We start from the raw sequence: 27,509 nt of genomic DNA on the forward strand, positions 1-27,509 counted from the left end.
GAGAGGACTGGTGGTGGTTTAACCTAAATACCACAACACCTCAGATGAGGGATAGGGTTGAGGAGACAGGACCTTTATGGTAACCTCAGCTGGCACAGGAATTGAACCCTGCTGTTGGCATCACTCTACATTGTAGACCAACCTCCAGTTGGCTGAGTTAATCGACCCCTGCTCAGATAGCACTGCAAACACCACACCAGTCCCAGCCCCAACTCTGCATCAGGTGTTGAAAAATATATTTTTAATCAATCTCTTTGGATATTTCACAACAAATCGCCAGGGCAGATGGGACTTGAACCCAGACCGTCAAGCCTAAATACACGGACACTGCACCACAAGATCTCCAAATAGCAATGGATAATTGTGACGCATCAGTCTGTGAGTTATGGACCCAACACACCTCATGCAGTAATGTTCGGGGTGTATTTATACAACTCCTTGCAGATTCTCCTGTTTCACCATTTCTTGCAAGCACTGGCAACTGTAAATCATTACACTGGAAAAGAACTGCTTCAATTTCACAAGCAATGAGCTCATTTTAGTGTCAAAATAATTCTTAATTCCTCATGACACCTTTTAACTTTAAATCTCTTGCCGAAGAGGTATGATAATTACTGAAGCTGTACTTGACAGAAAACGTGTCAGATTCCATTAGGACGTTAAAATGTCAAATAAAGACGTGAGTGTCGCAGCTTCTGGCAGTCCACAAGACTGCTGATAGAATGTTTCGTCTGCAATTACTAATAAGTAACATTTTTGCTGTAAAAGTTTCCAGACGAGAAATGGCATTTCCTTTATGAAAGATGACATTGGATTTCTGGGAATTACATTTCTATCGAAAAAAAAAGTAGCACAATTCAATCTTCTTTCGGTTCACAGTGCGTTGGAATGTTCCATCTGCCTGAAAAGTGCAAATGTGTCTCAATTCACGATTAATGTGAATTTAAACTTGACATTCTGGGAAGAAGGTAACACCAAACGATGAATGAGTCATTGGCCTCGCCAGAGCTTGGATTCAGTATTTGTTTTGCAAATAAAGTGCAGGATTACTTTATTCACCAGAGGGAGAACACTCAATGACCATCCCCAAAGTGACAATATGGTGAGTGACTTGCTCTAGCAGTCAGGTGACAATATCACTTCACCAATCCCCGCCAAGCTTTTAGTTCATGAAGCTGAGGAATATAGTAGACTATTCTATTCTATAATCATGCAAACTATTTGAAAACAGCCAAGACAGATAACTTGTTCCTCTCCATAAGCAGTAATTTCAGGGAAGTTGGTTTGTCATGTTCAAAGTTAAAAATCACACAACACCAGGTTATAGTCCAACAGGTTTAATTGGAAGCTCTAGCGTTCGGAGCGCTGCTCCTTCATCAGGTGGTTGGGGAGTACAGAACTGTAAGACACAGAATTTTTAGCAAAAGTTTACAGTATGATGTAACTGAAATTATACATTGAAAAATACCTTGATTGTTGAGTCTTTCATCAATACCATGACAGTTTTACTTCTTTCATGTGTAATCACAAAACTCTTTTTTTAAAAGTTGCATTCTCAGATTAACTGTAACAATTGGTGTTAGCTAGACAATATGTTGAAGGTGTTAGCCCCCTGTGTTCTCAACAAACAATCAAGGTATTTTTCAATGTATAATTTCGGTTACATCACACTCATTCAATATGATGCTCTCTTTCAGTGCCTAGGTCCTACTTTCTCTCCATACCTCTTGATGGGCATTACCATTGATTCTTGCCTCATGCACCACGTTAAACATTCCCTCTCTCCACCACCAGCACACAGTGGCTACACTATTCACCATGTACAAGATGCACTGCAACAACTTGCAAAGGCTTTCTTGCCAGCACCTCACAAACCTATGACTGCTATTGTTTAGAATCATGTTGGAAGCTAACACATAGGGAATGCTCCCACCTGCAACCTTTCTAATGTCACTGAATCCTTATAACTTCATTGGCGTTCTTTCAGAATCCTGGATGCTGAATGTGCATGGACCATGCAGCGTTCAACACTGCAACTCACCACAACCTTCTCAAAGGTAACTGGCCGTGGCCAATAAATGCTGGCCTAGTCAGTGTTGCCACAATACCATGTGTAATTCAAAATAATTAACAAAACATTAACAACAATTCAGTCACCATCACCAATCCCATTCCTACCTTGTTACTGATCTATACCCTTGGTGCTGATTCAATCAGGCCCCCCCCCCAACTCCTTAGATCTCCCTCAGTTTATCCACATTCACCTGCTCCACTGCACTATGCGTGACTCTTAATTACTCTCAAGGGCAATTGGGGAGAGCTTTTCCAACAATGAATGCATGGCATGAAATGATTGAAAAGAAAAATGAAAACTTTTCGAGGATTGCCGTCGATCTTGGCACAAGTAAATTACCTTCATGGCTCAGTCCTTTGAGTATAGGAGTTGGGAAGTCATGTTGAGGTTGTACAGGACATTGGTGAGGCCTCTTCTGGAATACTGTGTCCAGTTCGGATATTATTAATCTGGAGAGGGTACAGAAGAGGTTTGCCAGGATGTTGCTGGGTATGGAATGTTTGAATGATAAGGAAAGGCTGGGTAGGCTGGGACCTTTTTCACTGGAGCACAGGAGGTTGAGAGGCGACCTGATAGAAGTTTATAAAATAATGAGAGGTAAAGATAGAGTTAATGGGAGTTGTCTTTTCTCTAGGGTGAGGTATTTTAAGACTAGGGGGCACACTTGTAAGGTGAGAGGAGAGAGATTGAAACAAAAAAGGCATGAGAAACAAATATTTTACACAGAGGGGGTTCACACGTGGCATGAACATCCTGAGGAAATGGTAGACGTGATTGATTGATTGATTTATGTATTGCCACTTGTACTGAAGTACAGTGAGAAGCTTTGTTTATGAGCAATACAGGCAGATCATAGTAAGCGCAAGGATATGCAGAACTAAAGATTTAGACAGAGGCAGACAAATAACATTGCACAAGACGTACAAGGGAGATCAATATCAGCAAGATCAGCATTATTAAAAACGAATCTCTCCACCCCTGAGGCTCCCAGCCTCATTCCTGATGAAGGACTTTTGCCCAAAACGTCGACTTTCCTGCCTGACCCGCTGTACTTTTCCAGCACCACACTCTCAACTCTGATCTCTAGCATTGGCAGTCCTCACTTTTGCCTGGTCCATTCATCAGTCTAATAATGGCTGGGAAGGAGCTGTCCCTGAATCTACTGGTGCGCAATTATAACGTTTAAAAGACATTTGGATAAATATATGAATAGGAAAGGTTTGGAGAGATTTGGGTCAGGAGTAGGAAGGTGGGGGATTATGGTCGGCATGGACTGGTTGGACCGAAGGGTCTGTTTCCGTACTGTACGAGTCTATGGGTCTATCCAGCTTCCCCTTTCTACAAACTGATTTAAGGTAAAAGTGGTGGGAGATCGCTGGCCTAGCAGATTCCATGTCTTTTCACATTCCAAATCCCCCTCAGTTCCAATCCAGTTGGCTGTTGACTGAAATCTTCTATGTGGAACCAGTTTGACATCTCAACCCTTCCACATGCTGCTGGAAAGAGTCACTGAGGAAAGGCCCATAGCTGTCCTGGGGGATAGTACCAAGCGATGATCCCACCAAATCTGTCCACCCCGGGAGCAAACTGCAGCCTGGCTCAGTGCCACTGGCCTCGGGGAGCAGTGAGCCCGGAACACCGTAAGTGATGCCACAGGAAAACGAATAGCCTCTTGCACCCTACATCACCTTTTTGTTACGGCGTCACGCTCTCAGGAGCATCACCCAATCTCACTCCATGGCTCTCAGAAAGGGTCGTGGCCTGCAAGCCTCAGAACCACATGCGCCATGTCTGCTCTCTGATGGCAAATTGTGGGTTTCTTATCTGAGCAGCCCGTTATTTCATTGCCCTGAAGTGGCTCTCATGAAATTTCAGGCCGAAGGGAGTCCTTGCTGAGGGGCAGCTGAAAGAGGAAGGAAGGCTTAGAAGGATACGTTGTTAGGGCAAGATGAAATAAGGGGGGCGCTAGCAGGTTCGAACAGAACATAATCACAGCATGGGTGAGTGGGCTGAGTGGCCTGTTACTGTGCTGTAAGACTCAATCTGGTGCAATTTCTAAGACCTGTGCTATACGAATGAAAAGTTCATAGTTGTGCTAAGTGTTTTGGGAACCCTGTTGCAACTGGGAAAAAAAACCCCACAGATGTACAAAGCAAGCTGCCTTCAAGTCTTTTGCTGCAGCAGCCAGATATAAAAATGTTCAACATTTATTAGATAACATCAGTATATTGGATTTACATTGAACAGAACACATCTGCTTTTAAATTTTAAGGGTCCCTTTTGTCCTCACAAAAAAAAACTATCTTTAAAAATTGTTTACGATTGCATCCTCATCATGAACAACTAAAGGGATCTTGGCCATATTATGGTCATTGCCATGGCAACACAGATTTTATTTCAGCCCAAATGAAAGCCCTTTTTATTAAATCAAGATTGCATTTCGGAAAAGGGAGGGAATCTTTTACGAACATGTGGGCAGGAGGCTTTGATTAGTGTTTCACAGCTAGCCAGGGTCTTTACTTTGACGAAATTTAATGTGGGCTCTGAAGAAGTACAAATGTAAATGTTTTAAATGGCCAATATTTCCTCAAACTTCAGCTTATCATATTTACAGATTCGAAAACAGCTAAAAGTGCCTTAATACACCGAGTGAAATCCTGTTACTGTACCGTAAGCTGAGCTTTCACTTCACAAACTGGGCTTTCATTAATCCGCTTGCATTGGGTTTGTGTCTGTCTGTTGGAAATGTGAAGGTGTGTATGTCATTGTCTGTTGGATATGTGAGTGTGAGTGTGTGTATCTATTGGGAATGTGAGTGTGAGTGGGTGTATCTGTTGGATATGTGAGTGTGAGTGGGTGTCTGCCTATCTGTTGGAATTGTGTGTGTGTGTGTGTGTGCGTGTGTGTGTGTATCTGTTGAGTTTGTGAGTGTGTCTGTTTGTCTGTTCGATATCTGAGTGAGTATGAGTGTATGTCTATGTGTGCGTGTGTACTATATAACAGGCAATTAAGATGGTTTACTGGCTTCTAGGCTGCCTGTATTTTTTTTCCCTGTGCCCTTGAGGAATCCATGTTTCATGCAGACACTGTGCAGGCCGGACTACAGTCCTCTGTTTCATTTTCTGAGTGGTCTGCTCCTTGAAGTTTGGGTGTACTTCAGGCACATGACCCTGATCTTTGGCCACTCAGTGTGGAGAAACCTGGGCAGATTGAAGGCTAAGTCTCCTGCATGGCCTCACCAAGGTGATCATAAATAGGTCCAGGCTATGAAGGGGCTTTTCAACCTGACTGTCTGCTCCACTTCCATGGTAACATCCACACTTGGCTGTCCTTGGAGAGAGCTGTTAACATCGCTAGAGTCTTTGCACAACAGGGGCTGAAGTGCATTATCTTGACCCAAAATAACATTTTAATGCAATTTCAAGTTTGTTGTAAACATCTAGGTTTTGTTACAATGTACCTTTAAGGAACACATCCTTTAATTTAGTTTGATTAAATTTGATTATTTTAATTAAATTGGTTATTGCTGAGATTTTCCAGCATTTTCTCTCTTTTTTGGCAACAATATAACTCTTTCTTCTTCAAAAGGTCACTTTCAATTTAAATCTCCCAATTATGAAATTTGATTTTCTATCTAAAGAAGACTAAGACAAAAGTTCTTCCTCTTCTTCAAACCCCGTCATGATCTCACTGCTTCCTCTCTGCGTATCACTCAGGCTGACCTTCCTGATCTCACAGCCTCCTTACTATCCTGGATTTTAATTGCTGTCCCATTGGTGGCTGTGCCTAGGCGGTGGAATTTCCTCCCCGAACCTGTCCATCTCTTTTCCTCAATATCTCCTCAGCAAAATTCTCTTTATACCCAATCCTGAAACTCACTGCTTTGTAAAAAGAGAAAGGAGTCACCCTTTTAGGATGGAGATCAGGAGAATGTTTTTCTTAGAGAGGGTTTTGATAGTTTGGAAGTCTCTGCTTTAAGCAGAGCCTTTGAATCTCGTTAAGACAGAGGTAGAAAGATTCTCAGGGAGCAAGGTGGGAGGTCACCTCCATGGGGGTTATCTGGGGTAGCAGGGAGTATGGAATAATTAGATCAGTCATGAACATATTGAATGACAAGTGGCCTCCTCTTGCTCCATCTTTGTCTGTTTGCATGAAGCACTAAGGAACGTTCTGATATGTTAAAGAGATGGCTCATCTTCGCCTTCTCAAGGGCAATTAGGGATGGGCGATAAATGCTGGCCCAACCAGCAACTTCTACATCCCACAAATGGATAAAAAAGAAATAAAAGTACAGGTTGTAATTATTCTCATGAAATTAACCAAACATCCCCCTCAGGAATTTCTTCTCTCAGAGGGTTGTGAGTCTTTGGAACTCTTTGGCACAGAGAGAGCTATGGGAGCAGTCTGTATGTTTAAGACTGAGAGAGACAGACTCTTGATCATTTGGGAAATCAAAAGTTATGGGGAAAGGGCAGGGAAGTGGATATGAGAAATGTCGGATCAGCCACGATCCTATTGAATAGTGGAGCAGCCTCGACAGGCCGAATGGCCTGCTTCTGTTCCCGTTTCCACGTGTCCAATGGTCTTTAGAATGCAGCCAGAGCTGTCCTCTTTTCCTTGGAATATCCTTTGCTCCATGCTATTGACTATTGCCCCATTACTCCTTAATGCCCCAAGATTTCCAAAGTCCAGGTTTTCACACCGAGGACACATATCCTGATCAAAGTGCCCAGATTCACCACACCAACTGACGATCCTCCTCTGGCCTGCTGAGTCCTGAGGCGGTTGCGCTATTCATTTCCTCCCCCTCCAGTCCGTACTGCACTCTGAAATACCTCACTTTCAAAGGACTGAGTAGGTACACTGAACACTTCAGAAATAAAGGGTCGAGGGATTGGAATAGGCAAGTGGACTAAGATAAAAAAGCAAATGATTCAGAGCTGTGGGGCCTGAAATAGAGTTAACCAATATGACTCGTCTTCAAGACTTACCCCTGGTTTGGAAGGAGTCACATTGGACTCAAAATATGATTCTGTTTTTCTCTTTGTTGATGTTGCCAGGCCAACTGATTCTGTCCAGCCTGTTCTGATTTTATATTAATTTTCTTTGCTCATGTTTCATGGGCATACTGGCTGGGCCAGCATTTATTGCCCATTCCTAATTACCCTGGAGAAGGTGGGGGTGAGCTGTCTTCTTGCATCACTGAAGTCCTTGGGATGTAGGCAGACCTACTGTGTCCTTAGGGAGGGAGTTCCAAGAATTTGACCCAGTGACACTGAAGGAATAGCGATTTATTTCCGAGTCAGGATGGTGAATGGTTTGGAAGGGAACTTGCAGGAAGTGGTAATGTTCCCACATATCTGATTAGATTAGATTCCTTACAGTGTGGAAACAGGTCCTTCAGCCCAACAAGTTCACACCGACCCGCCGAAGCACAACCCACCCAAACCCATTGCCCTACATTTACCCCTTCACCTAACACGACGGGCAGTTTAACATGGCCAGTTCACCTGACCTGTGGGAGGAAACCCATGCAGACACAGGGAGAGTGTGCAAACTCCACACAGACAGTTGCCTGAGGCAGGAATTGAACCCGGGTCTCTGGCGCTGTGAGGCAGCAGTGCTAACCACTGTGCCACCGTACTGCCTTTATCCTTCTGGATGGAAGTGGACCTGGATTTGGAAAAATATGCTTAAACACTCCTTTTAGCTCTGGCACATCATGGGGCGTAAGGACACCCAAGTCATTGCGTGAGATGGAGTTCCATGATTTTGACCTAGTGACAGTGAAGAAACAGTGATGTAGTTCAGTCCTTTACATATAAAGAAAGTATTCAGACTTCTGCAACAGTTTTCACCATCTCAGATGCTCCGAAGCTTTCTTCAGCCAATGAAGAGAGTTTCTGCTCCCATACACAGTCGCCATTTTTTGGGAATGGATGGAGGCTGTGGAGATAGGTGGAGGCCCAATCAGTCACAACTAAAGCCTAATTTCTAAACGCACCAATAGACTCTTACTGTAGTCATGCTGACAAGACATTTTATTGAAATTCGTTCTCCGGAGTGTGGGTGTTACTAGAGCAGCAACTATTGCCCATGCCTAATCTCCTGGAGAGGATCTGATGTCACACCGCCATCTTGAACCACTGTCAGCTTTTTCAGATTCTCTCCAGGAGATTAGGGATGGCATAAATGACCAAACTTGGCCAGAGGTAATGGCAGAGGAACATAAGAGCAGGGAGGAGGCCATTCAGTCCATCAAGCCTGCTCTACTATTTAAACATAGCATGGCTGATCATCTAGCTCTACTCCATTTCTCTCATTCTATCCTCATATTCCTGATTTCTATCTTGAATTTGATCAATGACTGAGTTTCCGTAGTCGTCTCAGGGAGAGAGTTCCAACGACTCATGCTCTGATTGAAGAAATTGTTCCTCATCTAAGTCTAAAATGGGCTGGAAATTCAGAGACCTGGTCTATTGCTGTGGGGAAATGGGTTCAAATTTGACCTTGGCAACTGGTAGAATTTAAATTCCAAATCAATTGCACATATCAAATCATCCCGATTCTTAGTGATTTATATGTACAGTCTTTTCCGTAAAACCTGAACTCATTGCAAAGATTAATTCTCTGAAATCAAGTTCCAAATCTAAGGAGGGCAGCTATAGAAACATAGAATATAGGAGCAAGAGTAGGCCATTTGGCACATTCAATATGAACATGGCAGACCACCCAACTCAGTCACCTTTATCCTTAGACTATGACCACTGGCTCTGGATTCCCCACGTCATCGAGATCATCCTTTCTGCATCTAATCTGTCTAATTGTGTTAGAATTTTACAGGTTTCTGTGAGATTTCTCCTTCATTTCTCTAAACTCTAGTAAATGGTAAACAACTGATCCAGCCTCTCCCCGTACATCAGCCTTACCATCCCAGGAGTCCATCTGGTGAAATTTTGTTGCATTCTCTCCAGAGCCAGAACATCCTTCCTCAGATAAAAAAAAAGACTGAAACTGCACGTAATATTTGAGGTGTGGTTTGACCAAGGCTCTGTGTACTTGTAGCAAGACACTTCTACTCCTGTATGCGAATCCTCTCACTGTGAAGGCCAACCTACCTTCCCACAAACTTGATTGAGTTTTTTGAAGAAGTAACAAAGAGGATTGATGAGGGCAGAGCGGTAGATGTGATCTATATGGACTTCAGTAAGGTGTTCGACAAGGTTCCCCATGGGAGACTGATTAGCAAGGTTAGATCTCATGGAATACAGAGAGAACTAGCCATTTGGATACAGAACTGGTTCGAAGGTAGAAGACAGAGGGTGGTGGTGGAGGGTTGTTTTTCAGACAGGAGGCCTGTGACCAGTGGAGTGCCACAAGGATCCTCTACCTTTTGTCATTTACATAAATGATTTGGATGCAAGCACAAGAGATACAGTTAGTAAGTTTGCAGATGACACCAAAATTGGAGGTGTAGTGGACAGCGAAAAAGGTTACCTCAGATTACAACATGAACTTGATCAGATGGGCCAATGGGCTGAGAAGTGGCAGATGGAGTTAATTCAGATAAATGAAAGGTGCTGCATTTTGGGAAAGCAAATCTGAGCAGGACTTATACACTTAATGGTAAGGTCCTAGGGGGTGTTGCTGAACAAAGACACCTTGGAGTGCAGGTTCATAGCTCCTTGAAAGTGGAGTCTCAGGTAGATAGGATAGTGAAGAAGGCTTTTGGTATGCTTTCCTTTATTGGTCAGAGTACTGAGTACAGGAGTTGGGAGTACAGGAGTTGGCTGTTTTCCCTGGAGCATCGGAGGCTGAGGGGTGACCTTATAGAGGTTTACAAAATTATGAGGGGCATGGATAGGATAAATAGGCAAAGTTTTTTCCCTGGGGTCGGGGAGTCCAGAACTAGAGGGCATAGGTTTAGGGTGAGAGGGAAAGATATAAAAGAGATCTAAGGGGCAACTTTTTCATGCAGAAGGTAGTACGTGGATGGAATGAGCTGCCAGAGGATGTGGTGAAGGCTGGTACAATTGCAACATTTAAGAGGCATTTGGATGTGTATATGAATAGGAAGGGTTTGGAGGGATATGGGCCGGGTGCTGGCAGGTGAGACTAGATTGGGTTGGGATGTCTGGTTGGACCGAAGGATCTATTTCCATGCTGTATATCGCTATGACTCTAAGCTTCAAGGACACCCGGGTCTCATTGCACCTCCCCCTTTCTCAATCTACACCATTCTGATGATAAATCTGCCTTACTGTATTTGTGACCAAAGTGGGTAGCCTCACATTAATCTACATGGTATCATCTGCCATGCATTTGCCCCTTCACTTAACTCGTCCAAATCTTACCATAAATTCTTTGCATCCTCTTCACAGCTCACTCTCTGACCCCACTTTATCTTTAAAAAAGTGATAGTAGATAGTGGATCAGTCGTTAGTTTTAAATCTGAGATGTTGTTAAGTGAAAGTATAAATGAGTATGGGCTAATAGTATGCATATAGATATTTAGGTCACAGGTCAATCATGATCCTGTTTTATGGTGGAACAGGCTTGAGGGGCTGAATGGCCTACTCCTGTTCCTATGTATCATCAGTTAACTTAGAGATATGATACATGGTTTCCTAATGAAGCCAGCTATGTTTCGGCAAGTTGACCTTTTTTTTAATGTATTAGGCTCCTGGGTGAGAGAATGGAAGCTTCATAAGGACATAAGAACCAGGACCAGGAGTAGGTCATCTGGCCCTTTGAGCCTGCTCCGCCATTCAATAAAATCATGGCTGATCTTTTCGTCAACTCAGTTCCAATTACCCGCCTGCTCATCATAACTGTTAATTCCTTTGCTGTTAAAAAAAAATCTATCTTTGTCTTAAAAACACTCAACAAGGTAGCCTCAACCATTTCACTGGGCGGGGGATTCCACAGATTCACAATCCTTTGAATGAAGAAGTTCCTCCTCAACTCCATCCTAAATCTGCTCTGCCTTATTTTGAGGCTATGTACTCTAGTTCTACTTCCCCCCACCAGTGTGACGCAGCACACAATCCATACTGGAAATAATTTTCTGATTTACATTTGCAACAAAATCATAGCTGGGATTTTCATCATCTCATTTCTGAGCTTGGTGAAAAATTTGATAAAGTTGTGTTCAGGTAAATTGAGCTGGAAGACCATAGACTCTGGCCTTATGGCAGAGATGAAACAGTACACAGTTAAATTTGCAGCACTCTGAGTTGATGTCTGTATTTCTGCTTATTGTAATTCATCGCTGTCAGAATATTAGATTAGATTAGATTCCCTACAGTGTGGAAACAGACCCTTTGGCCCAGCAAGTCCACACCAACCCTCTGAAGAGCAACCCACACAGACCCATTCCCCTACATTTACCCCTTCACCTAACACTACGGGCAATTTAGCATGGCCAATTCACCCAACCTGCACATTTTTGGTCTGTGGGAGGAAACCAGAGCACCCAGAGGAAACCCACACAGACACGGGGAGAATGTGCAAATTCCACACAGACAGTTGCCCGAGGTGGTAATTGAACCCGGTTCCCTGGTGCTGTGAGGTAGCAGTGCTAACCACTGAGCCACTAATATTGCACTCAGTAAACCCCATCCGGACTAATACCCTGACATAATATCATATGAACTTGTGAATAAAATATCAGAGATAGAAAAATAAGAGTACTGATGTGAGTGTTGATAATAATCTGCTGTGATTGTTTGATTTGAAAGATATCCTGATACTGACACATTCTTGAAGTTAATGTTTTGTGTTTATCCTTTTCTGACGGTCCATGCTTGCATCAGTAAAATGATTCGAAATCTGAAGAATTGGGAATTGATGTTTCATGACACATACTGAGCGTTAAAGTATTGACTGTGCATGATGAGGTTTCTGTGGCATTATTGTTGGGGTGTGTGTAAAATGTCAAAGGAGTCATTGATCCCCTCTGTTACTGGGTGCGACGGCCAAGGGTGGCAGTGAGAGTTGAGGTCAAAGGTCAGCCATGATCTTAATGATTGGTGGACCAGGCTCATGGGACCACATGGTTTACTCCACCCCCTTCTCCTTAAGTTCTTATCAACCTCCCCGAGTCTGGTAAGGTCATGCAACAGCAGATAGAACATGATCTAATGGAGACAGCTTATCAACAAAACAAAAGAGGGCAGTAAATACACATCTGACCAGCTTTTGCTACCACCCTGTAGTTCTGGGAAAGTCTAATGAGCAATCCAAGTCTGTGATGCATAACGTTTCAAATCAACTTTGGGTATTAAAAATTGCTTCTGTAATACTTGCATTTATATCGCACTATTCACAACATCAGGATATCCTGAAGCTCTTCACAATATTCAGTATTTGTCTTTACATCTAATCTTTGGCAACTAATGACTAGATAAATAAGAGTCATACAGCACAGAAGAGGCTTTTCCACCCATTGAGTCTGTGATGCCCTATGCACGCTAATCCCAATTTCCAACACTTGGCCCACAACCTTTGAGTGATGACATTTCCTGATGAAGGGCTTTTGCCCGAAACGTCAATTTCGCTGCTCGTTGGATGCTGCCTGAACTGCTGTGCTCTTCCAGCACCACTAATCCAGTATTTCAAGGTCAGTTGGCCTGTTTTGGTTGGGAAGTAACTATCATCCAGGACATCACAGCTTTTTTCAAAGTAATGCCAAAGGATCTTTTGGATGCACCTGAGAGAGTCCTCGGTTCAAACTCTCAGCCTCTGGGAGTGTCAGCCCAGATTTTGCGTTTGAATCCTTGGAGTGGGGCTCAAACCGCCATGCCTAAGAAGTAAGAGCACCCCACAGAGCCAAGCTGAAAACTCAAATTGCATTTCCAAAGTGTTATTTATTTCTGCTTGCTTTGCTCAGTTACATACTGGGTGCAAAAATAAGAAAACTGAAGACAGCTCGTCTTGGTGTTACAGAGGGAGAAAGGCAGCCGCTCACATGTAATAGATATGCCGCACTATCCCTGCGGGAATGTAGCCTTTACTTTAGACTAATGGATGGTAATGTGAGAAAAGAGAAACTAAAGGCAAACACTGCGAAAGTCAAGCAATATATTCATGTGGGAGAAATTAGTAAAGGCAATGTGCATTAAAGAAAACATCAACAGTACCTAATAAAATGGCAATAAAGGACCAATAACCACTAGAACATAATGGAAAGTTTTAAAATAATAAATGTTAATATCTTAAGAAACCTAAAGTAGTCTAACAGCCTCAATATATTTGATGAATGGACTCAACAACAAATGGGCTCAGTGTGGGTTTCAATACTAATTTCTCCCGTTGTGGAAATGTGTATTTCTGTCTATGTTGAGGCTGCCATTGTTAACTCCAAGGGTAGATCAGTACTTTCTCTGGGGCGTGTTGGTTATTCTCCATTTCTGACCGTGACCCTGACCCTTTCAGCAGCTGAGGGTCGTCAGGCTGGAATGTCAGGGCTTCCCTGAAGATGTCGAGCTGGCAATGCCATTGAAAAGAATGAGTCAATGCTGTGCTCTAGTTGCTACATTCTATTTCACCCCCGAATACCCTTTATTTATATCTTCCATTCACTTTGCTTTCTTTATGCGTTAATCTTTCAGTGTCACCAGCAAAGTCCCTTTGTAAAATAGTTGTAACCTAATGTGGCATCCAGTATTCTGCTCCCTGGAATAATATTCCAAGCCCCAATTTCTTCATTCCACTTATGTATTACTGAAATGATTGCCCCATTGCTGTCGCTTTTCATACTGCACTCATCAGGACAAATGCAAGAATGCCAAATCTCAAATAGTCACAGCAACTTATACTGCAGGAGAAAAGGGTGCTGATTGGTTGGTAGATGAATTCTAATCGGCCAAGGTATTTCTATGGAGAAAGCAAAGAGGGAGCTACAGGCTTTCCAAGCTCCTGGCTTATTCAGGAAAGGTGCAAGGCTGGAATGTATTCCTTTTGTTTCATGTACAATGTAACTGTCACCAGCTACAAATGTCTGCATGATAGGTCCTCAACAGAAGTCTGGATCTCACCTAACATTGCTCTTCCTCCTGTTGTGTCATTAAAAGGTTGAAAATCCTTAGAGACATTGACAGGATTAATGCTGAAAGGCTAGAAAGTCCCAAACTAGGGCATTCTCGACTTAGGGTAGCATGTTGGTTATTTTGGACTGAGTTGATGAGAAGTTTCTTGGAGCTTGGGAACCTTTGGAATTCTCAATCCCAGAGGCTTATGAATACACAGGAGTTGACTATTCAAGACTGCGATTGAGTTTGGGCGTTGAAGGAAACATCAAATGTAGAAATTGGGAGAGTGTGTGGAATTCACTGAGGATCAGCTGTGGTTGCAGTATTTGGCAGAGTAGGAGTGAAGGACTCTGTAGCCTCCTCCTTCCCTCGTGCTTATGTTTCCTGCAAGCTGCACACACCCAGATCAGATTCTGAGGTTTTATCAGGCTACCATGTGCTTTCACAGCACAGACCACGGCTGACTATAGACAGACAGTCCCTGGCTAAAGCCTTGCTTTCAAAAAGGACGCCAAGGGACTTGATTATACAAGAGTAGAGGCAATTAATTGGGAACAAACTAAGTGTGATGCTTATATCATAAGCTGCAATTCTTTGCCTCACTCCGTGATTAGTTTGCCATAAACTGTAGCAAACTGTATCCAACACTCAATAAGTAAATAATAAGTTGTTTGTTTGCAGCTGCCATGGATGGTGCTGTTTTAAAAAGGAGACAATGTTGTGTGTACAGATGGTAGGAACTTGGTGAGAAAGTCGCTCAGAATGCATCAGGCTAGCTGTCAGCTGAAGAATAATTGTACTCAGTCACATTTCCAAGTCTCTAATGGGCCAGTTGATGGAATAGTGCAGGATTTATGCTCATACTTCATCAGGTACTTTGGAACTAATGACAATCCTGCTTGTGAAAACATGAACAATGAAACATCATTTCTAATTTTGGGTAATAAGAGTCAGATTTGGACGTCACTTTGCCCATTCTGTGTGCTGTGATTCATCTCACAAGCAAATTATTCCAAGAGAGGATTCTGCAGGATTAAACTTGCTGGAAACTAATTACCGCTGCTCAATTCTTCAAAGAGTTCTGATGACAGAATTCCCATATTTAAAATATTTATTATTATTTCGCTCTGCCCCTCTGTAGACAGCTCCTCTTCACTTGCATAGGTTGATGGTAAAATATTCCGGTTAAATTACATCTACTTGACAATGAACTGTGCAACATGAAATCTGTGGATGCCGTCAGGTGTACAAGTGATTGTTGAACAAGCACTGAAGCATTTGTGCAAAATTAAGAGTGTTTGAATCTTGGAACTCTTGATAGAATTTTCCGAGGACTATGGAAGGTGGAGTTTCTTTAACTTTTTTTTGTGAAATAAAGCCCACATTCTAAGGAAAATTAACTCTGCAGTAGGATTGATGATCTGCTTTGCATTTCGTGATTAACAGCATTCTAATATCATACAGATGTCAACCCAGAAACACTGTTTACTCTCTGTTTGGTGTAGGTTATATTTCTATTGTCACAGGATCAGGGAATACAGGGTCAAACTCACTCAACAACCTCCACCACTTTGGTTCTAATTGACCATGAGGTTTTAAATCCTGTGCTCACGGTTTTGAGAATTTCTGCCTTTTCTATGTAATATTGTTTTAACCATTAACCTTGTTCTGTTTCCTGAGCATGAATCAGTTATGAGTGATTAAGCCCAGTTATATTTTACAAATGATGCAATTGCCTGAGGTGAAAGTTTATATTTGTACGTATGCCTGTTTCTTTTGCAGTTGTGTATACACAGCGTATATGGTTAGCACATATCTTGGTATCATTTAAAACACATGGAATTATAGAAGCTAACAGCATGTTTTGGGACTGTTTGGATTGTGATTGTGTTGGATCTTTGAAGGAGCTGTTTAATTTCGTTTCAACGTCTTGCCCAGAACTCTGCAAATTAATTATCTTTAAATAATTGACTTTCAAAACATCCTGTGGAACCTGATGGTGCTATATGCTGTAGCATGCTCCAGTTTATTTGCCACTTATTTTGGATTTGGTTGCTGACTCTGCTCCCAGCTGGAAATAATTTTTCTGTCCACGCTGACTCTAAACTCCCCCCAACTTTGAATACCTTCATTTAGGTCTTCCCTTACCTTCTTTGCTCGACAATCTCACTTTGTGCAGTCAGTCATCACAGTGGAAGGGTAATCATTGAAACGCAGGGTAACTCTTTCGCTGATTGATGTAATCAGGGCTGGTCACACAGCCAATCAAAACATTTGGGCTCTCTCATATAGTCCTTTGAGCAAAGCTTTATTACGTGCAAGGATCATCCACATGCATTTTCCAGTGTCATATTACTCCTGAGTGTGAAGGTTCCTTATGATACTGGCATTCTGTTAAATTTGGAATCGGGTGTATCTAAAGGCTATTTAATTGTGGTCCCAAGGCATTTAGAATTTAATGAATTTATGCTAATGATGCAACATTGGCCCCTTGGACTCATGTTGCATTTTCCTAAAAAACTGAGAATTTGGCAGGCACGTGAAAAAATTTGCATAGGTTGTTTCTTTACCCTGCACAACGCTCACCCTGTTGATCCTCCTTATTTCTCCTTCAGTTTATTCACCATTTATTGTAGATCTGGCAACTTGTTTGGTACCAGTCCAGCATACAAGCCTCACTGAGCTTATTTCACTGAGAAGGGAAGGTGATCTGATCTTGGCTCAGAATAAAAAGCATTGATTTTAGTGAAATGATGTTATCCTGCTGTAATGAGATATCCCCACTATGCAATGAAGTGCATGGCATTTTGTAGCATAATTCAGTTCAAGGGTTACAAGGACGCAGCTGTCAATGTACACGGTTAAAATAGCTAATAGTAGTTAATGGACAAGTTAAGTTAAATAAAAAAGGATAAGCAGTTCCGTAAAACCTGTACCCCCCCCCCGCCAGCCCCCAATGGACAATTGTGTTCAGTCACAGAGTAGGCTTTATGTGGATGGTATACAATGTAGTGACCGTGTAAATCTTGGATGGATATTTTACAATGAAGTGGTTTTACTGCCCATAATCAGTAACAGATGACAGTCTATTAAACAAACACATTAGTAGTTTACATATAAGACATGAAAACAAAATCCAAAGCAGCATTAAGAAATCGTAATGATCAGGAATAAACCCTTATTGATGAATGGAGTGACAAGAACAAGGATGTTAATCAGCTGCCTCAGACCAAGCCCTCAGTCTAACATAATGATCTGCATGTCCAATGGTCAGTAATTTTGTTTCATTTTCATAGTTATAATTCAGTCGGGTTCATCGCAAACATTTGCGATGATCCGATGGAAGAATTCAATCCAAGTCAAGAAGTTTTGTGTTGGCTCTTTTTTCAAGGGGGTTGGAGTATAAGAATAGGGAAGTCTTACTGCAGCTGTACAAAGGGGGTGGTGAGACCACATTTTCAGTATTCCGAGCAGTTTTAGTCCCTTATTTAAGGAGAGATTTTATGTCATTGGAGACAGTTCAGAGAAGAGTTGCAAGAATCATCCCTGGTACAGAGGGATTGTCTTATGAGCAAAGGTTAAACAGGTTGGGACTCTACTCACTGGAGTTTACAAAAATGAGAGGTAATCTCATTGAGACATTTGGGATTCTTAAGGGGCTTGACAGGGTCACCACTGCGAGGATGTTTCCCCTTATGTGAGAGTCCAGGACCAGAGGGCATGGTCTCAGAATAGAGACCAATTTCAGACTGAGATAAGGAGGAATTTCTTCTCTCAGAGAGATGTGAGTCTTTGGAACTCCTTGCCACAGAGAGCTGTCGGGCAGAGTCCTTGTGTTTATTTAAGGCTGAGATCAAGAGTTTCTTGATCAGTCAGGGAATCAAGGGCTATGGAGAAAGGGCAGGAAAGTGGACATGAGGAATGTTGGATCAGCCATGATCTTATAGAATGACACAGCAGGCTTGAGGGGCTGAATGGCTTACTTTGGTTCCTATTTCTCGTGGTCTAACAGAAAAGGAAAAACTGTTTCCACTAGCAGGTCAGTGATTTCAAACATCTCACAAAAAAAACAAAGATTTGTTTTAAAAATGGTGAATTGTTGGTGATCCTGGGATGTGCTGCCTGAAGGATCTGGAAGCAGATTCAACAGGAACTTTCAAAAGGGAATTGGATAAACACCCAAAAATAATGCTGGGGAATGGGGAAACAGCAAGTGGCACCAATCAGATAGCACAGAAACAATGGGTTGAATGGCCTCCTTGTGTACTATATTCCTCAATGATTCTATTTTGTTGAGAAATATTATAATGGGCGATTGAGTTACAAAAATTGCACATACCAGAAACAGCCCAACTCATCACTACTCTTATTAATCTTTGAGGCCCTCCAAGCCTGTGTGAGCACATTTTGTCCTTCCATACTGAAACTGTATTCACTTACAAAATCCGTATCATTCTATTCCCTCCCTATTCATGTATTTATACAGGTGCTTCTTGAATGCTGTTATTGTGTCTGCCTCCACCACCTCCTCTGGTAGCGCGTCCCAGGCACTCACCACCCTGTGTGTGAAAAACTCTGCCTCACACATCTCTTTTAAACTCACTCTCCCCCCCCTCTCGCCCCTTCCCCCTGCACCTTGAATCTGTATTCCCTGGTAACTGATCCCTCCACTCTGGGAAAAGGCCTCATACTTTCCACTCAATCCATTCCATTCACAATCCTATAAACTTATATCAGGTTGCCCCTCAACCTCTTGTGTTCCAGTGAAAACAAACCCAATTTATCCAATCTTTCGTCATCGCTAAAATCCCCACATACCAGGCAACATCTTGGTAAACCTTTTCAGTACCTCTCCAAAGCCTCCACATCCTTCTGGTAGTGTGGTGACCAGAACTGTATGCAACAATCTGAGTGTGGTCTAACTAAAGTTCTATAACTTGTATATCCCTATATTCAATGCCCATTCCAACCAAGGCAAACATGCTATTGGCCTTTTTTACCACCTTATCTACCTGCCACATTCAGTTATCTGTGGACCTGCACACCCAGATCCCTCCGCATATCAAGGCTCCTAAGGTTCTGCCATTCACTGTAAATAATTTCCACCTGTATTTGCCTTCCAAAACGCATCACGTCACATTTGTCCAGAATAAACTCCAGCTGCTATATTTCTACCCATGTCTCCAACTGATCTATATTCTGCTGTATCCTCTGACAATCTCCCTCACTATCCGCAACTCCACCAATCTTTGTATCGTCTGCAAATCAGCTACGTTTTCCTCTAAATCATTTATGTAGACCATGACCAGCAGAGGTCCCAGCACTGATCCTTGGGGAACACCACTAGTCACAACCCTACATTCTGAAAAGCATCCTTCCACCGCATCTGTCTCCTATGACTAAGCCAGTTCTGTATTCATCTTGCCAACTCACCTCCCAATAGCATGTGACCTTACCTTTTGTACCAGTCTGCCTTGTCAAAGACTTCACTGAAGTCCATCACTTTTCTCTCATTAATCATTTTTGTCACCACCTCAAAAAAATTCAATCAAGTTAGTGACGCACCATTAATAAGTCCTTTCGCTTCTAAATGCATGTCAAATTGTTATTAAATGCATATAGAATTACATATCGATCATTTTTAATGTTGTTTTCTTGTCTTCCTCCAGCTCAGTCCCGCTGTCATGGACACTGTTCTGAAGGGTACGTTCAATGCTACTTTAACGAACCCACTCCTGAACCCGCTGCCAATTCCAACGCATCCTGACCCACCATTATTCCAGGACATCTGACCCAGATCTGACCTTCAGATCATGTCAAATGGTAAGTCATAGTGTCATTCAGCATGGAAACAGGCCTTTCAGCCCAACTGGTCCATGCTGATCAGGGATAGCAAAGGGCACTCGTGCATGGAGTCTGAGCAGATAGGGGAGTTTTTTGCTTCGGTTTTCACCAATGAAAGGGAACTTATTGTAAATGAAAACTTAGAGGAGCTGGGATACAGTCTTGATCAGATCAAGATTGATGAAGATGATGTGCTAGAAATTTTGGAAAACATTGAGATTGATAAGTCCTCAGGGCCAGACCAGATTTACCCTAGGCTGCTCTGGGAAGCGGGAAAGGAGGTTGCTAAGCCGCTAGCGAGGATATTTGCCTCCTCACTCTCCACAGGAGTTGTACTGGAGGATTGGAAGGAGGTGAATGTTGTTCCTCTTTCCAATAAGGGTAATAGGGAAATCCCTGGTAATTGCAGACCAGTCAGTCTTACATCTGTGGTCAGCAACGTTGTGGAAAGAATTCTGAGGGATAGGATTTATGACTATTTGGCAAAGCATAATGTGATTAAAGGCAGTCAGCATGGCTTTGTGAGGGGCAGGTCATGCCTCACAAATCTTATTGAGTTCTTTGAGGAGGTGTCAAGACAGGTCGACAACGGTCGAGCAGTGGATGTGGTGTATGTGGACTTCAGCAAGGCATTTGACAGGGTTCCCCATGGTAGGCTCATTCATAAAGTCAGGAAGTATCTGATACAGGGAGATTTGGCTATCTGGATTCAGAATTGGCTGGCTGACAGAAGGCAGAGAGTGGTTGTAGATGGAAAGTATTCTGCCTGGAGGACAATGTTGAGTGGTGTCCCACAGGGCTCTGTTCTTGGGCCTCTGCTCTTTGTAGCTTTTATAAATGACTTGGATGAGGAGGTTGAGGGGTGGGTTAGTAAATTTGCAGATGACATTGAGGTTGGAGGTGTCATCGATAGTATTGAGAGCTACTGCAGGCTGCAGCGCGACATAGACAGGATGCAGAGCTGGGCTGAGAAATGGCAGATGGATTTCAATCTGGATAAATGCGAAGTGATGCATTTTGGAAGGTCAAATGCGAATGCTGAATATAGGATTAAAGACAGGATTCTTGGCAGTGTGGAGGAACAGAGGGATCTTGGTGTTCAAGTACATTGATCCCTCAAAGTTGCCACCCAAGTGGATAGGGTTGTTAAGAAAGCATATGGTGTTTTAGCTTTCATTAACAGGGGGATTGAGTTTAAGAGCCATGAAGTTTTGCTGCAGCTCTACAAGTCCCTGGTGAGACCACACTTGGAATATTGTGTTCAGTTCTGCTCGCCCTTTATAGGAAAGATGTGGAGGCTTTGGAGAGGGTGCAAAGAAGGTTTACCAGGATGCTGCCTGGACTGGAGGGCTTGCCTTATGCAGAAAGGTTGAATAAGCTCAGACTTTTCTGTTTGGAGAGAAGGAGGAAGAGAGGAGACCTGATTGAGGTGTACAAAATAATGAGAGGAATAGCTAGAGTCAATAGCCAGAGACTTTTCCCCAGGGCAGGATTAACTAGTACGAGAAGTCATACTTTGAAGATATTAGGAGGAAGATAGAAAGGAGACATCAGAAAGTAGGCTCTTTACCGTAGAGAGTTGTGAATGCATGGAATGCGTTGCCAGCTGTGGTGGTGGAAGCAGAGTCATTGGGGACATTTAAGCGACTGCTGGACATGCACATGAATAGCAGTGAGTTGAGGGGTGTGTAGGTTAAGTTACTATATTTTACATTAGGATTAAGTCTCGGCACAACATCGTGGGCCTAAGGGCCTGTTCTGTGCTGTACATTTCTATGTTCTATGTTCTATGAAATAGTCCCACTTGCCCCATATTCCTCTCAACCTTTCTTGTCCATGTCCCCAGGCAAATTCCAGTAACTCAGCCCAGCTCTGAAACCTTGGCTTTCAGGACAAATCCTATTGTGCTTGTCAGCTTATAAATCTGTGTGCGATCACAACTGGTGTAAGAAATCAGATTTACCTGAGGCTTCTCCGTAAGGTAACCATAGTCCCAGAGGGTGACTGTCTCATTAGAGAGAGAGAGAGAGAGAGATGACTGGTGATGGTTTAATCTGAGGGTCACCATGTCTCAGGTGAGGGGGTCAATTGAGAAGCAAAGTCCTTCATGGTAGCCTCAGCCGGTGTGGGAGTTAGATTAGATTACAGTGTGGAAACAGGCCCTTCGGCCCACGACGATCCGCCGAAGTGCAACCCACCCATACCCTTACATTTACCCCTTACCTAACACTACGGGAAATTTAGCATGGCCAATTCACCTGACCTGCACATCTTTGGACTGTGGGAGGAAACCCACACAGACACAGGGAGAATGTGCAAACTCCACACAGTCAGTTGCCTGAGGCAGGAATTGAACCCGGGTCTCTGGCACTGTGAGGCAGCAGTGCTAACCACTGTGCCACCGTGCCGCCCACAAAGTAATGAACCCATGCTGTAGACAGTATTTTGTATCGCAAACCAGCTGTCCAACCAACTGAGCTAGCTGATGTTTTGCCCCTCTATAAATTTGGTGTGCCAGAAAGAGAATATTTTGTTCGAAGGGAAACTGGGAATCAGATGGTAAAAGCCAAAATTCTGTGGATGTTGGAACAATAGGAAATGCTGGATAGACCAGCAGACCTGGCTGCAAGTGAGGAGATTTGATTGGGTGGGGTCGGGGGATGGTGGGGGGGGGAGAAGGACCGGAGGGAGTTGCTGGTAAAATAGAAAGGTCTGCGTCAAGCTGCTTCAGTATGGAGTTGATAAAATGTGGAGCTGGAAAGGCACAACAGATCAGGCAGCATCGAAAGAGCAGGGAAGTCGACGTTTCGGGTCAGGACCCTGATGAAGTCAAGTCCTGATGAAGGGTCCTGATCCGAAATGGTGACTTCCCAGCTCCTCTGATGCTGCCTGACCTGATGTGCCTTTCCAGCTCCACACTTTATCAACTCTGACTTCCCGCGTCTGCAGTCCTTCCTATCTCCATGCCTCAGTATGGAGCAGCTCTCTGAAACGTGCTGATAGTTAAAAACGGAAAGCAGCCCATGGTTGGTTTGGAATTGAGGTAACCTTGGGAAGGGATTTCCATTGCCAGGTCCTTTATGTCTGGCTTGGTTTGTCGCTCTCCCCTCTCTGCAACTTTAGCTGATGAACCTTACCTCCTCTACTCTCGACAGAGGTGTTGAGAGTCATTCCAACTCTGGCTACTTCACTGTAGTGCTTGACGTTTGTTACATTCTCCTCTTCTCCACCTCCCCCAACAGCCTTGTCTTGTTTACTTTACTGTCAGTGGAGAGGACCCACTCTTTCCCTTTTGTACTTTACAGCCATTTAAAGTCCATCTCTTTTTCTCTTTCTCCACCATTAACAACCCCTTTGTCTTTTCTACTAGGTTGCTCCACCTTCTGTTCCCTTCTCCTGGCTCTGCCTCTGTCAAAAATATACATAAAAACATTTTGCAAAATTTTCAGCTCTGAAGTCATACTGGACTCGAAACATTCACTTTATTTTCCTCTCTACAGGTGCTGCCAGACCTGCTGAGTTTCTCCAGCAGTTCCTGTTTGTGTTCCTTCATGAGTTTAACTGGTTGCCCAATTTGCAGACAGCTTGCCCACTGCCCACCTCCCTCCACCGAGAGCAGCATCCCCAGAGCCATCCCCACAATGTTCCTGCTTATTCCCCTCCTCCCTCCAAACTCACCACCATGAGACTGGGCAACACTCTGGCCAGTGATTAACCTAATGCTTCTTCATCAGAGCTAGCTAACTATAGATGAGTAGAAGGAACAAAATCAAAAGGGTGGAGGAGGAGGAGGAGGAGGAGGACAAAGGGATGGTTTAAGGACATAGAACATAGAACATTACAGCACAGTACAGGCCCTTCGACCCTCAATGTTATGCTGACCTGTGGAACCAATCTGAAGCTCATCTAACCTACACTATTCCATTCTCATCCATATGCTATGTAGGTTTGTGGGAGGGTGAACAGCAGGGCTATTTCTATGTGTCTTCGTGCAAATGTCACCAGACCTATTAATGCAGAACTGCAGGCCCATGTTCTCTGGACGGGAATTCAAATCCCACCAGGAGAGATGGTGAAATTTGAATTTAGTGCAAACCTGAGAATAAAAAAAAAACTAGTCTAGGGACAAGCTAGTTGCAAAAACTCGTCTGTGTCACAAAGTCTGCTTACTTGATCTGACCTACTTGTGACTCCAGACTCACCTCAAGGTGATTTGATTCTTAATTGCCCTATGAGTATAAATGCTGATCTATCCAGATACACCCACATCCCATAAACGAATACAGCAAAATGATGTACTCAGACAAGGTAACAAGGTGGGTCTGGAGGAGCTGCAAAAATCAATAACAGAATGATTACCAACACATACTGACTGAGAACATGGGAGTGCCATTAGGATCTGATATTGTTGAATTCACTGTTGAGTCCAGAAGTTTATAAAATACCTCAATTAAAGCTATGGTACTGCTCCTAGACACAGGTTAACTTTGGCTTTTATGAGTTAGCAATAAAATAATACTTTTGTTTCAGACAGAGGAATGGCCTTTGGAGTAGTAAACCAGAGCAATATCCCTTCTTCATTTCAGGAATTAAAACTGAAATGCTCAAATTACATAGGAAGGCTTCTTGAAACTGTCTTCAAAATTGATAAAAGTCAAACTCAGGCATTTCTTAAGCAGCGGTGTCAGTGTATGCTTCAAATCAGTGTCTGAAAAGAACAAACTCATTGCAGAAACTGGAAAGGAATGCAAACAAGGAAGGGGGATGTGTGTGATTATTGGTGTGTGTCTGTGTATGTGTCTGTATGTGTATGTCTGTATGTGTGTGCATGTGGTTTGTGTGTGTGAGTGTGTGTCTGCGTGTGTCTGTATGTGTGCACCAGTATGTGCGCGCGTGTGGTTTGTGTGTGTTTTTATTGGTATGTGTCTGTGTGTGTGTCTGTATGTGTGCACGTGTGTGTGTGTCTGCATCTGTCTGTATGTGTGCACATGGGGTTTGTGTGAATGTGTGTCTGTGTGTATGTATGTGTGCACGTGTGTGTGTGTGTGTCTACATGTGTCTGTATGTGTGCGCATGTGGTTTGTGTGTGTTTTTATTGGTATGTGTCTGTGTGTGTGTCTGTATGTGTGCACGTGTGAATGTGTGTCTGCATGTGTCTGTAAGTGTGTGCATGGGGTTTGTGTGAATGTGTGTCTGTATGTGTGCATGTGGGGTTTATGTGTAAGTATGTGTTGGTGTGTCAGTGTGTTTTTGTGTGTGTATGAGTGGCTGTGTGTGAGTTGGTGCATGTATAGGGGTGATTGGTGTGTGTGTGTGTGTATGTGTGGATTGGCGTGTATGTGTGTTGGAGGGGAGGAGGCTTGGTGTAGGTGTGTGTGGGGTGGGTTGGTATGAGTGTGTGTGTTGGGGGTGAGGGGGCTTGGTGTGGCTCAGTGTGTGTGTGGGTGGGTTGGTATGGGTGTGTGTGTTGTGGGGGAGGGGGCTTGGTGTGGGTGTGTGTTGGGGGTGAGGGGGCTTGGTGTGGCTTTGTGTGTGTGGGGTGGGTTGGTGTGGGTGTGTGTGTTGTGGGGGAGGGGACTTGATGTGGCTGTGTGTGTGGGGGGGGGAGGGGTGTTGTGGGGGTTGGTATGTGTTGGGGGCGTTGGTCTGTGCGTGGGGTGTGTTGGTGTGGGTTGGTGTGTGTTAGGGAGGAGGGGGTTGGTGTGTGTGTGTGTGTGTTTGTAGGGCTGTTGTGGGGGTTGGTGTGTGTGTGGGGAGGGGTTACTAGTTGTTTAAGGCCTGTGGAGCCTGGGCTTGAACTGGCCTCTGTGATTCATACAGTCTGGTTCCTGTGCTATTAAGGGCGATAAATCAGCTAGCAACTTCTCAGTCGAGCTATAACTCCCTTTTCATTCTTATAAATCTCCCGAGGCAGCAAGAAATTAGTGAAGTCAGTTCATTGATCTTGCAAGGTTAATGTTAAATTGGCAACAAAAGTTATTATTGGCCACTGGGACAGTTCAAAGAAGTTTTGGAGCTGGTCAGTGTACCTCTTACAGTGCATTATCTGATGACATGCTGTCATTATGTTGTATTGGTGCTTTCATATTCAGCCTATTAATCTAATGACTAACTGTTCCATTCTCTCAGCACTGAGCATTCACTGAAATGTCTACACTTAATGCAGCCAGTTATTTATATGTGTACATACATCGCTTTCCTTAGTCTTTCATCAGGAGGGGTTCTTTACTTCTTCAGCTAATCAAAATGAAATAACTCATGCAGTGTTTGATCAAATCCCAGGAGTGTATAAATCAAGGTGTAGTTTGTGTGCACTTCACAAAGACCACTGAGTGCTACTATTGTCGAAATGTTGACTGCACCTTTGTTACAAACGATCGATGGCTATCAAGTTTGCTTACAAAGACACTTTGTAGCTGCATTCTTGTTTAACATTGGTAAGTAGTGCATTAAATTTTTTAAAAAAGAAATTCATCTCTATGACGTGGGTATTGCTGGCTACGCCAGCATTTATTGCACATCCTTAATTACAAGGGTAGTTGAGAGTCATTGCTGTTAGTCTGGAGTTCACGTTTAGACCAGGCTGGTAAGGATGGCTGTTTCCTTCCCTAAAGGATATCAGTGAACAGGTTGGATATCTTTTCCCCTGACAATTATTTCATGGTCATCGGCAGACTCTAAATTCCAGATTTTTGTTGGAAATTTTCCATCTCTCATGGTGGGATTTGAATCTAGGTCTCCCTGGGTCTCTAGTTTAATAGTCTAGTAATGATACTGCAAAGACCACCCCATCCTCCAATGCACAGAAACAGGCCGTTCAGCCCATTTGATGTTTATGCTTCATGTGTACTTCCCCCTACCATTCCCAGTTAATGCACCCATGTATTCCTTTCTCATTCACCATTTTATCCAGCTTCTCATAAATGGACCAATACTATTCAGCTGATCCACTCCACATTTTGCTGTTTCCATGTTCTCATTAGGTAAAAAATTGGACTTATTAGTGACTACCTTCTTATATGAACGATCCCTAGTTTTACACTGGCTAACTTTTAATGTTGGTGAATGGAATCTCACACACTTGTTGTTCAGGAGCCCCTGCACTACCCATATTGATGAAGGACTGCTGGAATTAAATGGAAAGCATTGATCCTTCCCTGGGATTTAGGATCCTGAGAGCAGAGCTGACCTCTCAGAGGCACCAGGGGCTGCGATAGTTCCCTCTCAGGGGCTAACCATCACCAAGCCATTGACAGGGTGGGGAGGTTGGATGGCTGTCAGAGTGAGTCAGAAAGTAACTCTGACTGAGCCACCCCCTTCTTGATGTTAGATGTCTCAATTAGGCAGAACTCCACCTCTGGGCATAAATAATACCAGCATTTTTATCAATTTTTTTATATAGAATCTCTATAGCATGGAAGCAGGCCATTCGGCCCAGCAAGTCCACACCAACTCTCTGAAGATCATCCCACCCAGATGCACCCTACTACTCTATCCCTGTATTTTTCATGGCTCACCCACGTAATTTACACACCTCTGGAGATTATGGGCAATTTAAG

General features: G+C 43.3%; 1 protein-coding gene across 2 annotated transcripts in view; it reads left to right on the plus strand.

Annotated features, from left to right (window-relative positions):
* stpg2 (sperm-tail PG-rich repeat containing 2) overlaps positions 1-27,509 on the plus strand; it is a 332,382-nt gene that overhangs the window by 296,106 nt on the left and 8,767 nt on the right. For both annotated transcript variants that reach the window (XM_072583829.1, XM_072583828.1), the window contains one exon: positions 19,776-19,929. In XM_072583829.1, coding sequence (XP_072439930.1) covers positions 19,776-19,898 — 123 coding nt within the window. In that variant the 3' untranslated portion in view covers positions 19,899-19,929. The remainder of the gene's footprint in view (positions 1-19,775; positions 19,930-27,509) is intronic.

This window comes from Chiloscyllium punctatum, chromosome 14 (genome assembly GCF_047496795.1).
Source record: "Chiloscyllium punctatum isolate Juve2018m chromosome 14, sChiPun1.3, whole genome shotgun sequence".
Lineage (NCBI taxonomy): Eukaryota > Metazoa > Chordata > Chondrichthyes > Orectolobiformes > Hemiscylliidae > Chiloscyllium > Chiloscyllium punctatum.